Source organism: Capra hircus, chromosome 23 (genome assembly GCF_001704415.2).
Source record: "Capra hircus breed San Clemente chromosome 23, ASM170441v1, whole genome shotgun sequence".
In the NCBI taxonomy this organism is placed as follows: Eukaryota; Metazoa; Chordata; class Mammalia; order Artiodactyla; family Bovidae; genus Capra; species Capra hircus.
In genome coordinates this window covers 34,977,794-34,994,132 of record NC_030830.1, presented here as the reverse complement: position 1 = coordinate 34,994,132, position 16,339 = coordinate 34,977,794, and the positions used below count along the sequence as shown (strand labels likewise).

Sequence of the window (16,339 nt, the reverse complement as noted above, 5' to 3'; positions counted from 1 at the left end):
AGGCTCGGGGCGCCCCGGGGGTGGCCAGGGGGCAGACGCAGCCCAGGCGTCAGTCACCCTGTGGCTGCCAGCTCCTCACCTTCCCGCCTCGCCTCCCCCTCCCCACCACTCCCCAGCTGAAGGAGCAGCGGGAACGCGAGCGGTGGCAGCGGCAGCGGAAGGTGCACGCGGGCAGCGCGCTGGAGGAAGGCGGCGAGTTTGACGACCTGGTGTCGGCCCTGCGCTCCGGAGAAGTTTTCGACAAGGACTTGTGCAAACTCAAGCGCAGCCGCAAGCGATCAGGGAGCCAGGCCCTGGAAGCCACCCGGGAGCGGGCGATAAACAGGCTAAATTATTGACCTGAGGACTGGCCGGCAGCGGGAGACTGGGAGACAGGGATGGGTCCCCCCCGAGGGGACGAGTGGAGGAGGCGCGAGTGATACTTACGCGACTTGGTGCTGGGCTTAGAGCCCTGGGCTGGGTCCTGGGGGCAGGGCTGTGTGTGGCAGGACCCTGGTGTCTCCCCACCTGAAGGGGTTCCCCCCATCTCCACTTCCCATTATTCTTCCTGCACCCCAGCCCCAGCGGTCACTCTCCTGAGGCTGACTTGGACCTCCCCGGCCAGCCCCGGCTGAAGGGGCCCTGTTCCCCACCCTGCAGCATGGGCACCTGTGTGTTGGCACAGAGCTGTTCCTGATCTAGACTGGAGCGAGGTCCACAGACCATGTCCAGATTTTCCATGCCGTGGGGAGTTAACAGCGGGGTGGGGGCACCCAGGCCCCCATCTCTCAAGAGTAGGGTTGATGGAACATTGATCTGGGGTGAAGTATCCTATCAAATGGAAGAGGCATTAGAGATGCCAGCTATGTGTTCCAGGAAAGAAAAAAAACAATGCTGGGAGGATGCTGTGGGGACCAAGTCACCACGATAGGGTGGCAGTACCCATTTCCTAGATCACAAGTCCGCTGGCCCCTCTCTGGCATGTCATAAGTCTCTTTCCCTTTTCTCCTGCCATCTCCAGTCTACTAATCCAGAATTTCAAAACTCACCTTTGGGTTCCCATGACCGTGGCTCACCATCAGGTATTTGATGGATCTGGTAAGGGTTCAACAAATACTCCATCATCACACCCTGGATCCTAGGCACAGGGATTCTGGAACAGAACTCTCCTTCCCCACCCAGACCTGGTATATCCTGACTATTGTCTTGGAGACAGTGACCTCACACGTTGGCTGGGGGTTCCAGAAGCCAGCGCTTGAATGGCTAGGTTCACCCCAGAGCTCCTGGGTCACCACCGTCACTCAGAGCCCACACTTCTCTTAACATCTGCAGTGACCTCTTGCTCTGTTCAGCCTGCATGGGGCTGCTTTAAACTGCCTGTATCCGGCTGAGGTTAGCCCTGGGGCATCGGTTCCTGAGAGGGTCCCAAGGGCAAAAGCTTCCCCTCTGCGACCTCTAAGGGGGTAAGAGGGCCCCCCCCCACCCCATCAGCAGCATTCAGACATGAGGCACAGCAGAGCAAAGCAGAAGCCGGGGAGTACACTGCCCAGGGGAGCCAATGGTGGAAAGCTGAGGGGGTCCCACTCGCCCATCTCTGGTGCCTGATTTGGCCCACCTGACTTCCAGGGGGCCCATTCTGGTGCTCCTGTCCACTCTCACCTTCATTCTGTCCTAGAACTGTCCTCATGGGGCAGGATGACGACTGCTATCTATAGTTTTCTCTCGTAAAAGGACAGGGTAAGCCCAACTCCAGCAAGGTTCATACTTTTAATACATTTCCCATCTCCTAGAATTAACCCCTCATCCTCAGTGTCGGAGACCTGCCTGACCCCCACCCCCACCCCGCCTCCCCCATCAACAGGCTCCCTGCCCTTCTGTCCTGCCCTCCTCTTCTGATTCTCACCTCTGACCTCCTCCAGCTCAGGGTTATTGCCAGTGGACAGACTGGTGGGCTGGGGCCCACTCTTCAGCTGTCTTTTCTGGAGGTGGAACCAGAGTAGCTGCGGGGTGGGGGAGAAACACAGGGTTGGTGAGCCCAGCACGTGTGTTGGTTCGAGGGGGAGGGACTGGAGTAAGTGTGAGTGTGATGGGGACAGGTGTGAAAAGGCCACTGGAGTCCGTGTGAGGGCCAGGGAAGGCCTCCAGGAAGACTGGCCGCAGAGCAATGTGCCACCCACGAGCCCCCGCTGTTAAGAAGCCGGCGCTGGGATGATGGGAAGGTTGTGGTGGGGCCTCTTAAGGCCCTCCCCAAGACTGGCCAGGCCGGAGGCCTCCCCGCCTAGGTGGCAGGCCTGTCCAGATCCCAGCGTTCCCGCCCACCATGGAAGACTAGATACGCACCAGGAAAAGAAGGGATAACAGAAGCGTTTGGCAAGACACGTTGGGAATCACAGAAAAAGCACAGTGTGGTTTAACTGTTTACAGAGGACACGTATATTGTTCCAGGGCTCAGGCGTCTCACTTCTAAAGGTTTTGCCTTCTCTATTTATTATTTTCTAGATCTGGCCAGTGGCTCTGACACCAGATGCTGCTGTAGCCAGATGGCCAACAGTGCCTTGGACTGTGGACCATCGTGGCCGACTCAGCAAGAGGGGCAGGCGCCTTAGAGATGGCCGAGTTGGTCCTCAATACACTCCGTGTTTACGCCTGTTACATTTGTTCCTCGGTCATTCCCCCATGCCCTTCCCGCCCCACCCCCACCCTGCACCTGCCACCTATGGGTTAGTTTCTCTAGCTGTCTTACTGTGTGTCCAGTGTAAAACTCCAATTAACCTGATGCAACCTGTCCCTTTCTCAGCAGCAACACCCACCGCCCACCCCCTTCCTCTCAGTGATGGAAGCTGGGTGTGTTCAGGGCAGCAGCAGGAGGAAATTCTCCAGGTGGATGCGGAAGGGTCTGATCCAGGCCTCGCCCTCCCACTTTGCACCCACTGGGGGTGGGGGTGGGGGATGGCCATGTCCCCGACCTCTGCCACCTCCACACCAAGGCTGTTCCCACCAGCTCTTTCAGACGACAGATGAGGCTAATGTACAAAATCTGCAGTGTCCTTTTTGCCTGCACCTTTTTTATAAGAATATAATACTAAAAAATATTAAATCTGTACCACCCTCACCTAGCCTGCCTTGAAACCTGTGTCTCCTTCCCAGGTGGGGATGTGAAGTGTGCTGGGGAGGGGGCAGAGCCTGTGGGGTGTTGGGACCAGATCCTACCAGCGCTGGGAGCACTGACTGTTACAACCTCAGGGATTCCGCAAGCCAGTTCACATTGTACGGTACCTTGAAATCAGCCAAGGTGGGAAGACTTGGAAAAGAAAAAGCCACTTTCCACGGTCTGAGAGCTGGGTGGCTGTTACTGGTTTCCCAGCAGACCTGGGTGTAGGGCAGACGGAAGCAGGTAGGGTGGGGTGAGAGGGTGGGTCACGCTACCCCACCAATGTCGAGAGAACCCAGCGAGCGCATCGTGTTTTGGGGGGATGTGAAAACCAGGAGCCTCTAACTGCACCCCTGACGGGAGGCACTTGGGACGCCCCCAGCTGACGCTGCTACGGGAGACGCTGCATCTCCATACCTCCTACTCCAAGCCTCTCTTCTCCCCCAGGGAGGAGAGCATGTTCTCTGCATGCCCCCGCCTTTCCCAGCATCTCTGCGGCTCCTGTTCCCCCAGGGGGCGAGGCTTTAGGCGGCAGGGCAGACCTTGCGTCACGGCTCGGTGCCCTGGGCACAGACACTCTTGCATCTCCAAAGCTGGCATCGTGGCTTTATTGTGCGCAGTGAGGGTGAAGGCAAGCTCCACCGCTCCTCCCCACCTGGTGTGTCCCAGGATGAAGGGGTACAGGAGGTGTGCTCGGTCAGGAGGCCTCGGGGCTGTGGCCCACGGGGGATACTGCTGAGGAGGAGGAGGGGCCAAGGGAAGAAGCTGCAGGACGGTGCAACTGATAAGCTGGAAGCCTGCGCATCTGATGGGACAGACTCAGGCAATGGGAGGGGGATAACCTGCTTTTTCGAGGCAGCACAGCCGGGAGGCCGGGGCTGCAGTTAAAGAGAAGTGATCCATTTCTGGGGCGAGCCGCATTCCCTTCCTCAGAGCGGGTTCCTCTGCTTATAAGCCCTTGTTCCTCCCGGGAAAAGGAGGAGAAGAGAAAACCCACTCGAGAAGTGGAGGTCATGGGCTTGACTGATTGTCTCAAAAAGTTCACAAATCACACTGTGGTTATGGCTAGATAACCCTCCCAGGCACAACCTTAGGATCCAGGAAGGCTGAAGGCCCTGCTGGTTTCCTCTTGGAAGACAGGAAACCCTGTAGGTCAGTGAAGGTCATCCAGCAGTGAAGGGGTGGGCTGGCTTCAGGTTCCTTCCGGCTGAAGGTAACTGGTGAAAGGAACTTGACCTCTTTCCCTTGGGTTGAAACCACATCCCATTGCTTGACCTTGCCGGCCTGGGGGTGAGAGCGGGGGCAGGAGCTCTACGTTCGATGGAAGTCCCCTCGCTGACCCCCAGTCTTGCTAACGAGCTTGATCTCCGCCAATACGATGTCCCTGCTGACGGCCTTGCACATGTCGTACAGGGCGAGGGCAGCTGTGGCAGCGGCGGTCAGGGCCTCCATCTCCACCCCGGTGGGGCCCCGGGCCCGGCAGGACGCCTGGATCACCGCGGCGTGGCGTGCGCGGTCCAGCTCCAGCTGCACCTGGACGTGGCTCAGTGCCACGTGGTGGCAGAGAGGGATCAGCTGGCTGGTCAGCTTGGCTGCCTGGATGCCTGCCAGCTGGGCCACCGCCAGGGCATCTCCCTTCTTGAGCTGGTTCTCCTGGATGAGCTTGAAGGCCACAGGCCCCAGGAGGACCACAGCCGAGGCTACGGCCACCCGCTCTGTGTCTGGCTTCCTGCCCACGTCCACCATAGCCATCCGTCCTTCTGTGTCCACATGGGTCAGTTGCTCAGAGTCTGGCAGAGGTCCTGAGGAGGCGGCAGGAGCCTGGGGCTCTGTTGGGCTAAGGCACTTTGGGTTGGCATCTGAGTCCAGGTGGGAACTGAAGTGTCTCTGAGGGAGGCTGGACCCCAGCCACTGCTGGGCAACAAGAGGGGCCTGGGGGACCCCGCCTCCTTTCCATAAAGTCACTATCTGGCTGGAGAAACTCACTCTGTGTCTCAGAACCTGAACACGGAGAGAGTTCCGGAAAGTGCTTGGAAGGGCTGGTGGGGAATCTTGGCGCATCAAAAATAACTCTAGAATGAAGGCAGAAGAGGGGACTCAGTCCAAAAGGGTCTTCTGCAAAACCATCTCCTCCCCTGACTCTCTCTCCCCATCCCACCCCGAGCTCCCCCATTCATGTCAGGGAACGTGGAATGAAGGGCCAAGAGCACAGTGAGAAGACAGAAAAGAGAAGATCCACAGAGAAGGGGCCCCCAGAATGTAACTACGCAGGCTTCCTCACCAGGAGGTACAGAGAGCAAGGGTCGGGGTCTCTACCTGCCCTGCAGTGGAGGGTGGGGGAGCTCCCGCCTGCTGCCACCACGCAAGGTCTGAAGACTGGAGCCTCGATCACACGACCACTCTGTCCCTTCATTTTCTTAAAACTATAGCCACGCCTCAGCCTGAATTATCAATTAGTTACTCTCATCTTCAAGTTTTCCAGGAAGGGCTAACAGTAATCATCTGCTTTGCAGACAAGATTCTAAGGGAAGTAATGAATCTATTTCAATGACATCTCAAGCACATCAGAAGTGCACACGAAGCAACAGGCTGCTTCCCATGGTCCCAGGGACCTGGGGAACCACCTTGCAGGCTCTCGTTACTCAAAGGGTGGTCCAGGGACCAGCACCTGCTGAGAACTGTTAGAGAGATAGCCTAGACCTCTCAAATCCGAGTCTGAAATAGCAAGATCTCTAAGGGATTCAAGTGCGTGTGAAAGTCTAAGCGGCCCTGTTCTGGACAACTCTCGGTTTTATAAAAAATGAGCCCACTCTAGTTACTCTATATCCTGACACTAACCTTACTCCTTGTGAATCAATCAGGGCTCCCAACTCCCAGCCTTCCAACATGCTCTGGGTCCCCCAGCTTGTCAGTGTCACAGATACGACCTCCCTCGGTGGGAGGGTGGGGGTGGTTATCCAGGCATCCCCCACTCTCTGCCATCAAGGCGTGTCAGCCTGGGTCAAGGCCCAACACAGGAGGAGGAGGGTGTGGAGGTGAGGGCAGAAGACAGCTGACACGGCTTTCCCCTCGATGGCACGCTGTGGTGAGGGAGGCTGGTGTGGCCCCTGGGCTGCCTCAGGGCACTGGCTGGCTCGGCTCCACGTGCTGAAGAAAAGAACCCCTGCCCCTAGCTGTTCTCTCTGCCTTCTCTTGCTTAGGGCACGATTCAGGGGCCCAGATCTGCCTGTGGCCAAGGGGGCAAGGCCTCCCCTGCTTTAGCCTGGGCATGTGCCAGCCGGGTGACAGCATCCCTAAAGCTCCTTGTGGACCGGCCAGGTCCCCAGGGTTAGAGCCCACATGCAGCTCAATAACAAGGGGTTTCTGCCTGAAGCATCCTATGCATAGGAGAGACACCCTGCTGCTGCTGCTAAGTCGCTTCAGTCGCATCTGACTCTGTGCGACCCCATAGACGGCAGCCCACCGGGCTCCCCCGTCCCTGGGATTCCCCAGGCAAGGATACTGGAGTGGGGTGCCATTTCCTTCTCCAGTGCATGCATGCATGCTAAGCCGCTTCAGTTGTGTCTGACTCTATGCAACGCTATGGACAGCAGCCCACCAAGCTCCTCTGTCCGCAGGATTCTCTAGACAAGAATACTGGAGTGGGTTGCCATTTCCTTCTAGAGACACCCTGGGCACATATGTTCAGTTCCCGGGAGTTCAGGAATTAGGTAGCTGCGATCCTGGCTGCGTCCTCCATAGAAAGCTGAGCCATGCGCTTGCTTAGCTGCCTAAGCGCTGCCCAGCACAGAAACATGACAACACACGGCCCAGTGGCACTGATGGTCCAGACACACTCGTGGCCTGGCCCTCAGGGCGGAAGGGGAGGGACAGACAATGACTGCATCCGAGCTGGGAGATGCCAGGGCCAAGGACAGGTCTCTGTCTTAACCAGAAACTCCATTCTCAGGGGACAACTACCGCAGCGATCATGAACTTAGAGCCACCCCACTCCCCAAGCCTGATCTCTCATGAGACAGCATGATGACTCCTGGGGATGTGTTGTGAGGGGGAGCCGAGGAAGGGAAGAAAAGCAGCAGTAAAGGCTGGATGGGGCAGGAAAAGATGAAGGATGAAAACCTCAGGATGAAGTGCAGGATCGGGGCGGGGGGCTGCCTTATGGCAGGGGCCCTGCCCCAGGGGATCCCCAGTGACAAGAGTGCGCGGTTACGTACTGATGGGTCACCCACCGATGAGGATCATGGGCCGGTTCTTCATCTGGGAGATACTGAACATGCCTGGGGTGAGGGAAAGGGTGAGGAGAGGAGAGTCGGGACGGGGGAGAAAGGGCAGGGAAGAGAGTTCACTAAACGCACGATGGACCCAGTGGTGTGAGAGCCGCGGGACACGCGTTCACCTACATGCACCCCAGCAAAACCCCCTGCAGGACCCGCAAGGCCACCCACGACAGAGCCCAGAGCGCACATGGGTGCCAGGACCCTGCCTTGGTGGAAGACAATGTGTGGGATGACTGAGGCCATGACACCCCTCTCTTTCCCCCACCCGATGAGAACGGCCCCAGAGCCTCTGGGCTCCCCTGTCTCTCATGGGCTCTGCTGTGCCAAGAAGCATCACTGCACCCCCAAGTTGAGAGGTCCAAGAGGAGTGATGGAGAGCACAGACCACACGGGGTCCCCAGGCTGCCCCGATCCTCCTGCCCCCAAAGCACAGACCTCCCTCCTGCTGCCAACAGCCCACTCGCCGCCCAGCCCGGCCTCCCTGCACCCTACCTGCGTGCTGCCGCTTCTTCCTGCCCACTGCAGCCCCGATGACCCTCAGCAGCTCCTCCTCGGAGGCCCCTCCCCGCAGGTGATCCCGTAGAGACACCTCTGAGTTCCCGAAGAGGCAGACCTGGAGAGGGTCACATGGTGGGTGAGGCCAACACACCCTCTGAATCCTGAGCCCTGGCCCCCACTCTTAGAGGAGTACCCCGCCCTGGGCTGAGCAGGAGGGCCTCCCATGGCTGGTCAGACTCAAAGCAAGATTTCCTGCAATGAGAGGTGGAAGGTGCTAGATGGAGTAGTCAAGAGGGGCTGCAAGGGCAGGAAGACAAAACCAGACAAGGCCTGTGTCTGACTTCCAGTCATGCTTCTTTCAGGGTGTAGAGTGTGCTTTAAAAACTTAATTAATTGCCAACAGAGACAGCGCATCAGTATCTAGATTCGAACCTTCTCCTGAGACAGTCCATGGAATGGCCTCTTGGCTGCCAGAACAGATCCCAGAGAGTGGGAGCCGCGTCCAAGCGGTCTCCTGGGAGACCGGCACACACAGACCACTTCCCCCCCATCCTCTCCCTGTCCCTGCGCTCCTGGACCCTGCCCGCCTGCCCCGACTCTGTCTGTGGTCCCTGACTGGCGGATGATCAGCAGAGGGCTGGTGGAGACGGCATCCTGGGGTCGAACTTGATTCAACGCTCTGCTGCTTCTGGGCTCAGGGTTGACGGGGCAGTCCCACAAAGCGAGATACCTACTGCCTCCCACGAAGCCATATAAAGCCCCTACTAAGTGCCAGCTCTGTACACGGCGCTCTGGACACAGGCAGCAAAGCATCTTTGACAAACTGAGATGGTTGGAGAGGATGTGAACGAGAGCTAAGCGGAAGGCACAGCCACCTCCCCGTGTGGGCTGGTGCCCTTCCTTGCTCCCCAGCAGCCCCGAAGCGCCACTTTCTGCCCTTCTCTGCAGCCGGTGGGGGGATTGGGGGGCCTCCAGCTGCCTTCTGCCTGGGGATTTGGCTGTTGGGAAGTCAGAAGGAGAGAGGAGGGAGAGGCCGGGCACTTCGGCAGTGGAGCTTCCACCCACAGCCCCGGCCAGGCAGCCACTCTGCCAGGCTCCAGCTCTCCCAGGGCCCCAGGTACGCCATCTTCCCCTGGGCCCCCTTCCTCCCAGGGGTGGGACAGCAGTTTGCTGCAGCTCATCCAGTGCCTCAACACTCCTTAACAGGCCCCCTGAACCGTGCACTATAAACAGCCTATTTCTGACATTCTGCTCAGAATCCTGGCTTCACTTCCTGGGGCTGGGGCGGCGGCAGGAGGCTGAATGACAAAGCCATCATCTCTCATCTACAGCCCAGTCAGTCCTACGCCTCCAGCCCAGATAAGCCTTTGGTTTTTTTCTTTTTGGCTGAGCCACGCCACGCAGTATGTCGGAGTTTATGGGTCTCTTGCACCCTCAAGCCAGTTTCCCAACCAGGACTGAACCCTTAACCCTCCAGTAAAAGTGTGGCGTCCTAACCACTGGACGCCAGGGAATCCAGCCCCTGGCTTTATGACAGTCTGCTGCACAGCTCCGCTCTGATGCCCACCTTGATGGTCTAAGCCCACCCACCAGCACCCCCGCCCCCAAGCAGGTCCCAGAGCCCACCAGACACCCGGGCACCCCTCTCTCCACCTCCACCTGCATCTCCAAGTTCTTTCTCTCTTCCTTCCCACTTTCCCCTAAACTCTTAACATGTTTGGAACATCACTAAATGGCATCTAACTGTCTATTTCCAAATTCAAGCTGGGAGTGATTCTTCCTAAAATACGAATGGGGCATCCGACCTCCACCTTGCAAAAAAAACTGCACAGCACCCTACTGTCAACGGGACACACTCTGCACCTTTCAAGGGGGTGCTCAGGCCCTCCACGTGGTCTCCCCAGAGCTGACTGAAATCTGCCCTGGCCCAAATTAGGGTGAGCCTCAGATATGCCTCCTTCCCCACACCTGGAGGGAGGCCTGTCCAGCGCTCATTTGACAAAGAATCACATGCTACCACCCTTAGCTCCTTGGTCTCAGAAGGAACCTTTGTGCCCATAGGAAATGGGCCTGTCTGCGCCTCCCTTCCACCCCCTGTGTCCAGTGCTGAACGCACAGCACAGCGTGTGCTGATTAGACATGAGGAAGGGATGTGGTTTCAGGGATGAGCCCCTGGCTTGGTGGGAAGGGCAGCCGGGGTAGGGGCTGGGGGCAAAAGGCACATTGATCCCTGCCTGCCTGGCCCCCTACCTTCCACAGCACTGAGTCCTGGAGAGGGGCTCCCAATCAAGCAGAAGCTACTTCAGGGACCCAAGCAACGACGGAACCAGGGAGACAGTTCCATGGGAGCCACAAGTTCACCCCCATGTGCTGCTCCCATCATCCCCCCAAACCTGACACCATTCCACCATCACTCCCGTGTACCCTGTGAGCCGTGCCTCCAATCAGGGGGCACAGCTGGGAAGACACATACAGAGCGCAAAGGGGCAGGGGTCCCGCAGGGGAACAGACACTCACCTTGAGGTTCCCGTCAGCTGTGATTCGCAGCCGGTTGCAGGTCCCACAGAAATGCTCAGACATAGACGTGATAAAGCTGACCTGGCCTCGGAAACCAGGGATTTTAAAGGCCTGTGGGCGGGTGCAAAGGAGGAGATGGGGGTGGGCCAGCTCTCCCCCCATGACATCACACCTGACACCGTTCCCTCTCCGTGGGAGCCCCGCAGAAAGCAGCCCGCAAGACCCTCAAACAACAGAACCCCTGAGCTCTCTGCCCGCACCTGGCCTGCCCAAGATGAAGGCTCCTTAAGTTTCAGGGGCCTGGGGGCAGCACAACCAGAGACGGCCACGTGGAAGGGCCAGACAAGCTCCCCTCCACCACTTACTCCAGAGTGCCCCACGACAAGCTCCTTAACCCATGTTAAGCCTTCCTTTCTATAAGTGAAGCAGGGAGTCCGCTATGATGGCCCTGAACCACTTCTCGCTTAAAGAGCACTGTCCTGTATCACTGACTCCGACCCCAGCGCAGCCCCTGCCAGCTCTCCCGTCCGAGGGTCCTAGGGTGGTGGCATGACCCTCCTCCCAGCCCCAGCCCCTCCATCTGCCCCCAACCTTGGCTGTGCTGGATTCCTCCTCGGGCAGCTTCTCCAGCTCCGGCCACTGCTGCCGGAGGGTGTCCAGCATCTCCTTATAGCTGACCATCTTCTTAAAGTTCCACCTGTTGCCTGCGTTGGGGGTGGGAGCCACTGAGTTGCACGCAATGGGGATGCCAGGGCTTCAAGTTCACCCTCCCGCAACCCAGGAACCAGTTCTCTGCCTCTGGGCCAGGAGGGCATGAGGCTCAGCCTGAAATGGGGGAATGGAACCACACCTACACTCTCCATGAGAAGCCTCCAATCCCCACCATGGGCCTGGTGCCTGCCAGACCCCTCCCCACCACCCATGGAGAAATTTCTACGTGCACAGGGGGTCTGAGGTCAGCAGCATCCACAGGGGTGGCCAAACCTTGCCTGCCCACTCAGCCCTTCCCAGGGTCCTCGGCAGGCCCCCACTGTGCTCTCAGTAAGGCCCTGGTCAGGCTCCGCGGACAGGCCTGGCCTCCTCTTCCCCCACCCACCCTGCCCTGTGGCACTGACCGTCAAAGGGCATGTACTCGATGAAGCGCACGTCCAGGGGGAGGCCCTCGGTCAAGGCCACGAAGTCCAGGAGTTCGTCCTCGTTCAGGCCTCGCATCACCACGCAGTTCACCTTGTCGGGGAATGAGGGAACCGTGAGGGTTAGCCCTGCGGTGTTCTTTCTCCGGGGGCGGAGGGCTGGTTCTGGCATCTCCCTAAGGCTCTCCACCGAGGGTCCCGTTCCTTGCAGCCCTCCCCCAGTTCTCCATGGGGTGGAAGATCCCATGGGGTCACTGGTTTTCTCCTCTCTCTTGTGGGGAGCAGGGGCAAGGCTGGAGGGAGTGGGCCAAAGGTAGTGGGGGCTGCCCTGCAGCTGCTCCGGCCAGGGATGGAGCCTGTCTTGGAGGAGGCAGGAAGTCCTCACCTTCACGGGGCTGTAGCCCAGCTCGATGGCCTTGTGGATGCCCTCCATGACCTTGTGGAAGCCTGTGGGCAGGGAGAGAAGCAAGGGTCCAGGCACCACCTCCCTCTTCCCCCGATCTCACACCCACAGTGAAGCGCCAGAGCCTCAGAGACCAGAGTCCAGGGACCAGAGGGTAAATATTGTAGGCTCTGTAGGCCAAGAGGCAAAATCAAGGGCATTATGTAGACACGTATCATAAAGGCTTCATTAACTAAATTCAGAATATGATAATAATTGAGTATAACTTATAACACAGCTCTGCAAATAGAATGGAAAAATGAAGTTCTTTTTGCAGGGACAATATTTCGCTTAATTGGGATTCATGGCGAATGTTCCTTATCATTAAATTCATGGCAAATGCTATCAGCAAAATCCATTCCTGGCTCGCAGGCTGTAAAAAGCCAGGCACAGGGGCTGGACTTGGCTGGTGGGCTGTAGTGTGGGGACCCAGATCTAGATGAACCCACTGATGGTCAAGAGGAAGAAACCGAGGTCCAGGGAGACAGGCAGTGCCCAGCGGGGCTGGGGGAGGGAGGGGGCGGCTCGCACTCATCCTTCAGGATGCAGGCTCCCCAACTCCCTCACAGCACTTTGTCCTCCCCAGTGCATCCATTCACCCACTCTTCACGTTCTCAAGCACCTAGGAGGCCCAGGCCGGGCTGGTGAGCACGTCCCGTGCATGTGAGTCTCACCCATCTCTGTGGTTAATGCAGTGAATGTGGTCCCAGGCTGCCTTCTCCTCCTGCCCCAGCTCACTCATGCATCCAAACATCTAGGTGCCTACAGACCCTCCCCTGCCCCCAGCCGGCCTCCATGGCTTCCCTGCAGCATTTCTGGAGTAAGACGGCAGTGCTCAGTTGCTCAGCTGTGTCTGGCTCTTTTGCGACCCCATGGACTATAGCCCGCCAGGCGGCCCTGTCCATGGGATTCTCCGGGCAAGAATACTGGAGTGAGTTGCCATGCCCTCCCCAAGACGGCAGGAGGAGACGGCAAAGGAAAGACTGGGCAGCATTTACACAATGTGTCGTTAGAAAGCTCCCTCTTCTCCAAAGTACTCTCCCTCCAAAAGGAGGCCGGGGACACAGAGGTGCAAGTGGGAGGGCAGATCTGACGTTAGGATCTTCTGTCTCCAATCTTCATTCCAGGAAAGGAGTCAAGGAGGCAGGGGGTGTGCAGATGTGTATGTCTGCGGGTGGGCGATAGCAGGTAGGCGGGTGCGAATAAAGCTCCCAATTACACCTTCCACCTTCCCGCCTCAGAGCTCCTGCAGGTTCAACTGATGCTCCACGTCAAAGTAAGCTCCCTTGATTCGAATGCCCCATCCCTCAAGGCCCAGCAGAAATGCCTCCTCCTTGAAGCCCTCCCAGTATGCCCCTGCTAGGAGAGACAGCCCTAGAGAGAGAGTTCTCTCGTCCCCTCTGAAGGCCGGAACTGACACCACACAGCCAGCAAAGGTGGTCCCCTGGCATCACACTCTCAGCCCTTCGTAGTCTATAAGGCAGAGCAGCGTCCTGTGTCTGTCCTTCTACTGTGCCCAGAGCGGCCCTTCTCAGGAAGCAAAGACTGCCCCAAGCTTCCACAGCACACTGCTGGGTATAAACAGGAAGTCACACGCCGGGGGTGGGGTAGGGGGAGGAGGTGGGGCTGAGATCTCCGGGCTGTTTCCAGAGAAGGGGAAGGAGAGCCAGATCTCCCCAGCCATCTCTCTGACCCTCCAGAGCAGTCTCCGTAGTGTATTGCCCTTCCCAAATCAAAGGGCGCTCGACCCTCTACAGAACCTCCCGCCCAACCCAGGGCTCATGGACAGCCGGTGCCAGTCCAGTGAGACCCAGAGCCCGGCCCCTCCCTGATGGAGCCTGGCAGGAGGCGGCCGTGGGTGTGCTGGCTGCAGGGGGTGATGGAAGAGGCTTGCTACATCAGGAGGGGCCCAGCGAGCACCCCTGGGTGCTGGGGGACCCCCCCACCTGGCAGCGCTGGCCCTGTCCCTGGCATCTAGGATGGCGGCTTCCACCCCCCAGGCTGCCCCACACTTCCTCAGACCTCACTACAGGGTACACAACTTGTCCCAGCATGCCAGGGACTGTCTTGGTTTTAAAATGGAACGTTCTGTGTTCTGGGAACACTTTCTGTGCTGGGCAGGGAAGAGGGAAGGCTGCTCACCATGGTTCATTAGCATCTGACCCTAAACTGTCCTCAAGGGGGTGGCCACACAGAAGAGGGACATGTTGCAAGAGTGAGGAGGGAGGAATAAACGTCAAGGCTTTGCGAGAGCCCAGACACAGAGAGGGAGAGACCAGGGCCCTCACACTTGCCATGGCTCCCATGCTACGAGGGCCTGGGAGGGGCACCCTCCACGGTGAACCCCATCTGATCACCTTTCCTGCGGACGATGAACTCAAACTTGGCAGGTACCAGCGTGTCCAGGCTGATGTTGATGGCGCTGAGACCAGCTTTCTGAAGCTGAGGTAGCAGCCGGGCTAGGTTGATGCCATTGGTGGTGATACCGATGGTCCTCAGCCCTTCCAGCCGGCGGAGCTGGGCTGGAGAGAGAACAGGGAGGGGTATCAGCCTGCTTGTTCTTGGTGAAGAAGGGAGAAGGGCTGAAAGGAGAAACTGTAAGATGGATAGAAAACGAGCTCTCTGTGGACTACTACTGACCAGGTTTAGCTTAACAAGAAACATAAGGATAAAAACAATAATCTAAAGAAGCAACCAAAAGATCAAACACCGAGCGTTCCCTTTGCTAGAGTGCACATGGGACCGGCTGGATTCAGGAGACCAGAGCCCAAAGAGCGCAGAGGAGGAGGTTCTGCACAAAGTGGGAGGGAAGCTAGCCTGCACCAAGCTGAGCAGGCACCTAGACAAGGAGCAGAAGCGGGGGCCCTGTGCGTGGCAGGGAGGCTGCCTTCTAGGGAACTGTATACAGACGAGCTGTGTGTGCTGGTCGCCCTACCATCCCCACCAGCAGGGGGATGGCCGCAACTTTTACCCCAAGGCTGCAGCACTTGAGCCAGCTGAAGGGGGTGGGGGCAACCCTCCCCCACCCCTATCTGAGTAGCTGCAGACAGTCGGAAGAGACTGACAGCTACGACACACGGAAGAAAGGGACTGAAGGCCACGCAAATGCACGCAAAGATGTTCTCTGCTCAGGGGTTAAAGAATCGACGATGCTAAAATGCGCCATCCTAGCCCAAAGCAATCTCCAGCTTCAATGCAATCTCTATGAAAATTCCAATGGCATTTTTCACAGAGAGAGAGCAAACAATCTTAAAACCTGTATGGTACCACAGAAGAATCTCAACAGTCAAAGCAATTTTGAGAAAGGAGAACAAGACTTGAAGCATCACACTCACTGATTTCAAACTATATTACAAAGCTGTAGCAATCAAAATGGTATAATATTGGCATAAAAAAAGACCCGTGAGGGATTCCCTTGGTGGTCCAGTGGATAAGACTCCCAGTGAAGGGGACCTGGGTTCAATCCCAAGTCGGGGAACTAGATCCCACATACCGCAACTAAAGATCCCGCATGCTGCAACCAAGACCCAGAGCAGCCAAATAAATAAGCAAAGCTACATGGATCAACGGAACAGAACAGAGTCCAGAGATAAACCCATGCACGTGTGGTCAACTAATTTCCAACAAGGAAGCCAGAAATACACAGTGAGGAAAGGACGGGGAAAACTACATAGCCAAGTGCAGAGGAGTGACACTGGGCCACCCTATCATGTCACACACAGAAATCAAACTCAATTCAAAATGGATTAAATCATGATGCGAAACCACAGGACTCCCAAGAGGAGACAGGCAGTGAGTCAAAGGGGCTTACTTTGACATTGATCTTGGTGATGATGTTTTGGATTAGACACCAAAAGCAAAGGCAACAGAAACAAAAATAAGTAAGTGAGACTACATCAAAGGAACATGCCTGCACACAGCAAAGGGAATGGTGGCCTTAAGTCCACCTACTGAACTGCAGAGGGTATCTGCAAATGATACATACGATGAAGGGTTAGCATCCGAAATGTACAAAGGACTCATACACCTCAGCATCAAAAAAAACAAAAGCAAAAACAAAGACAACCATCTGATTGAAAAATGGTAGGAATGCAAACTGGTACAGAGTCGGACACGACTTAGCAGCAGCAGCAGCAGCAGCCCCTGTGGAAAACGGTGCCAAGATGGCCGGTGCACTGGGATGACCTGGAGGGATGGTGCAGGGAGGGAGGTGGGAGGGGGGTTCAGGACAGGGAACACATGTACGCCCGTGGCGGATTCATGTTGATGTGTGGCAGAACCAATACAATATTGTAAAGTAATTAGCCTCCAATTAAAATAAATAAATTTAAATTAAAAGATA

General features: G+C 57.2%; 2 protein-coding genes across 7 annotated transcripts in view; one reads left to right on the top strand and one right to left on the bottom strand.

Annotated features, from left to right (window-relative positions):
* The window catches only part of DAAM2 (dishevelled associated activator of morphogenesis 2), a 130,730-nt gene extending 127,639 nt beyond the window's left edge, over positions 1 to 3,091 (top strand). For all 3 annotated transcript variants that reach the window (XM_018038892.1, XM_018038890.1, XM_018038891.1), the window contains one exon: positions 117 to 3,091. In XM_018038892.1, coding sequence (XP_017894381.1) covers positions 117 to 338 — 222 coding nt within the window. In that variant the 3' untranslated portion in view covers positions 339 to 3,091. The remainder of the gene's footprint in view (positions 1 to 116) is intronic.
* Positions 3,717 to 16,339, bottom strand: part of MOCS1 (molybdenum cofactor synthesis 1) — a 33,983-nt gene continuing 21,360 nt past the window's right edge. The window contains exons 4-11 of one of the 4 annotated variants that reach the window (XM_018038896.1): positions 14,355 to 14,519; positions 11,941 to 12,002; positions 11,538 to 11,649; positions 11,014 to 11,126; positions 10,423 to 10,533; positions 7,900 to 8,020; positions 7,345 to 7,407; positions 3,717 to 5,202 (exon numbers count right to left, since the gene is read on the bottom strand). In XM_018038896.1, coding sequence (XP_017894385.1) covers positions 7,352 to 7,407; positions 7,900 to 8,020; positions 10,423 to 10,533; positions 11,014 to 11,126; positions 11,538 to 11,649; positions 11,941 to 12,002; positions 14,355 to 14,519 — 740 coding nt within the window. In that variant the 3' untranslated portion in view covers positions 3,717 to 5,202; positions 7,345 to 7,351. The remainder of the gene's footprint in view (positions 5,203 to 7,344; positions 7,408 to 7,899; positions 8,021 to 10,422; positions 10,534 to 11,013; positions 11,127 to 11,537; positions 11,650 to 11,940; positions 12,003 to 14,354; positions 14,520 to 16,339) is intronic. The other 3 variants (XM_018038895.1, XM_018038893.1, XM_018038894.1) reach the window with 3 other exon arrangements.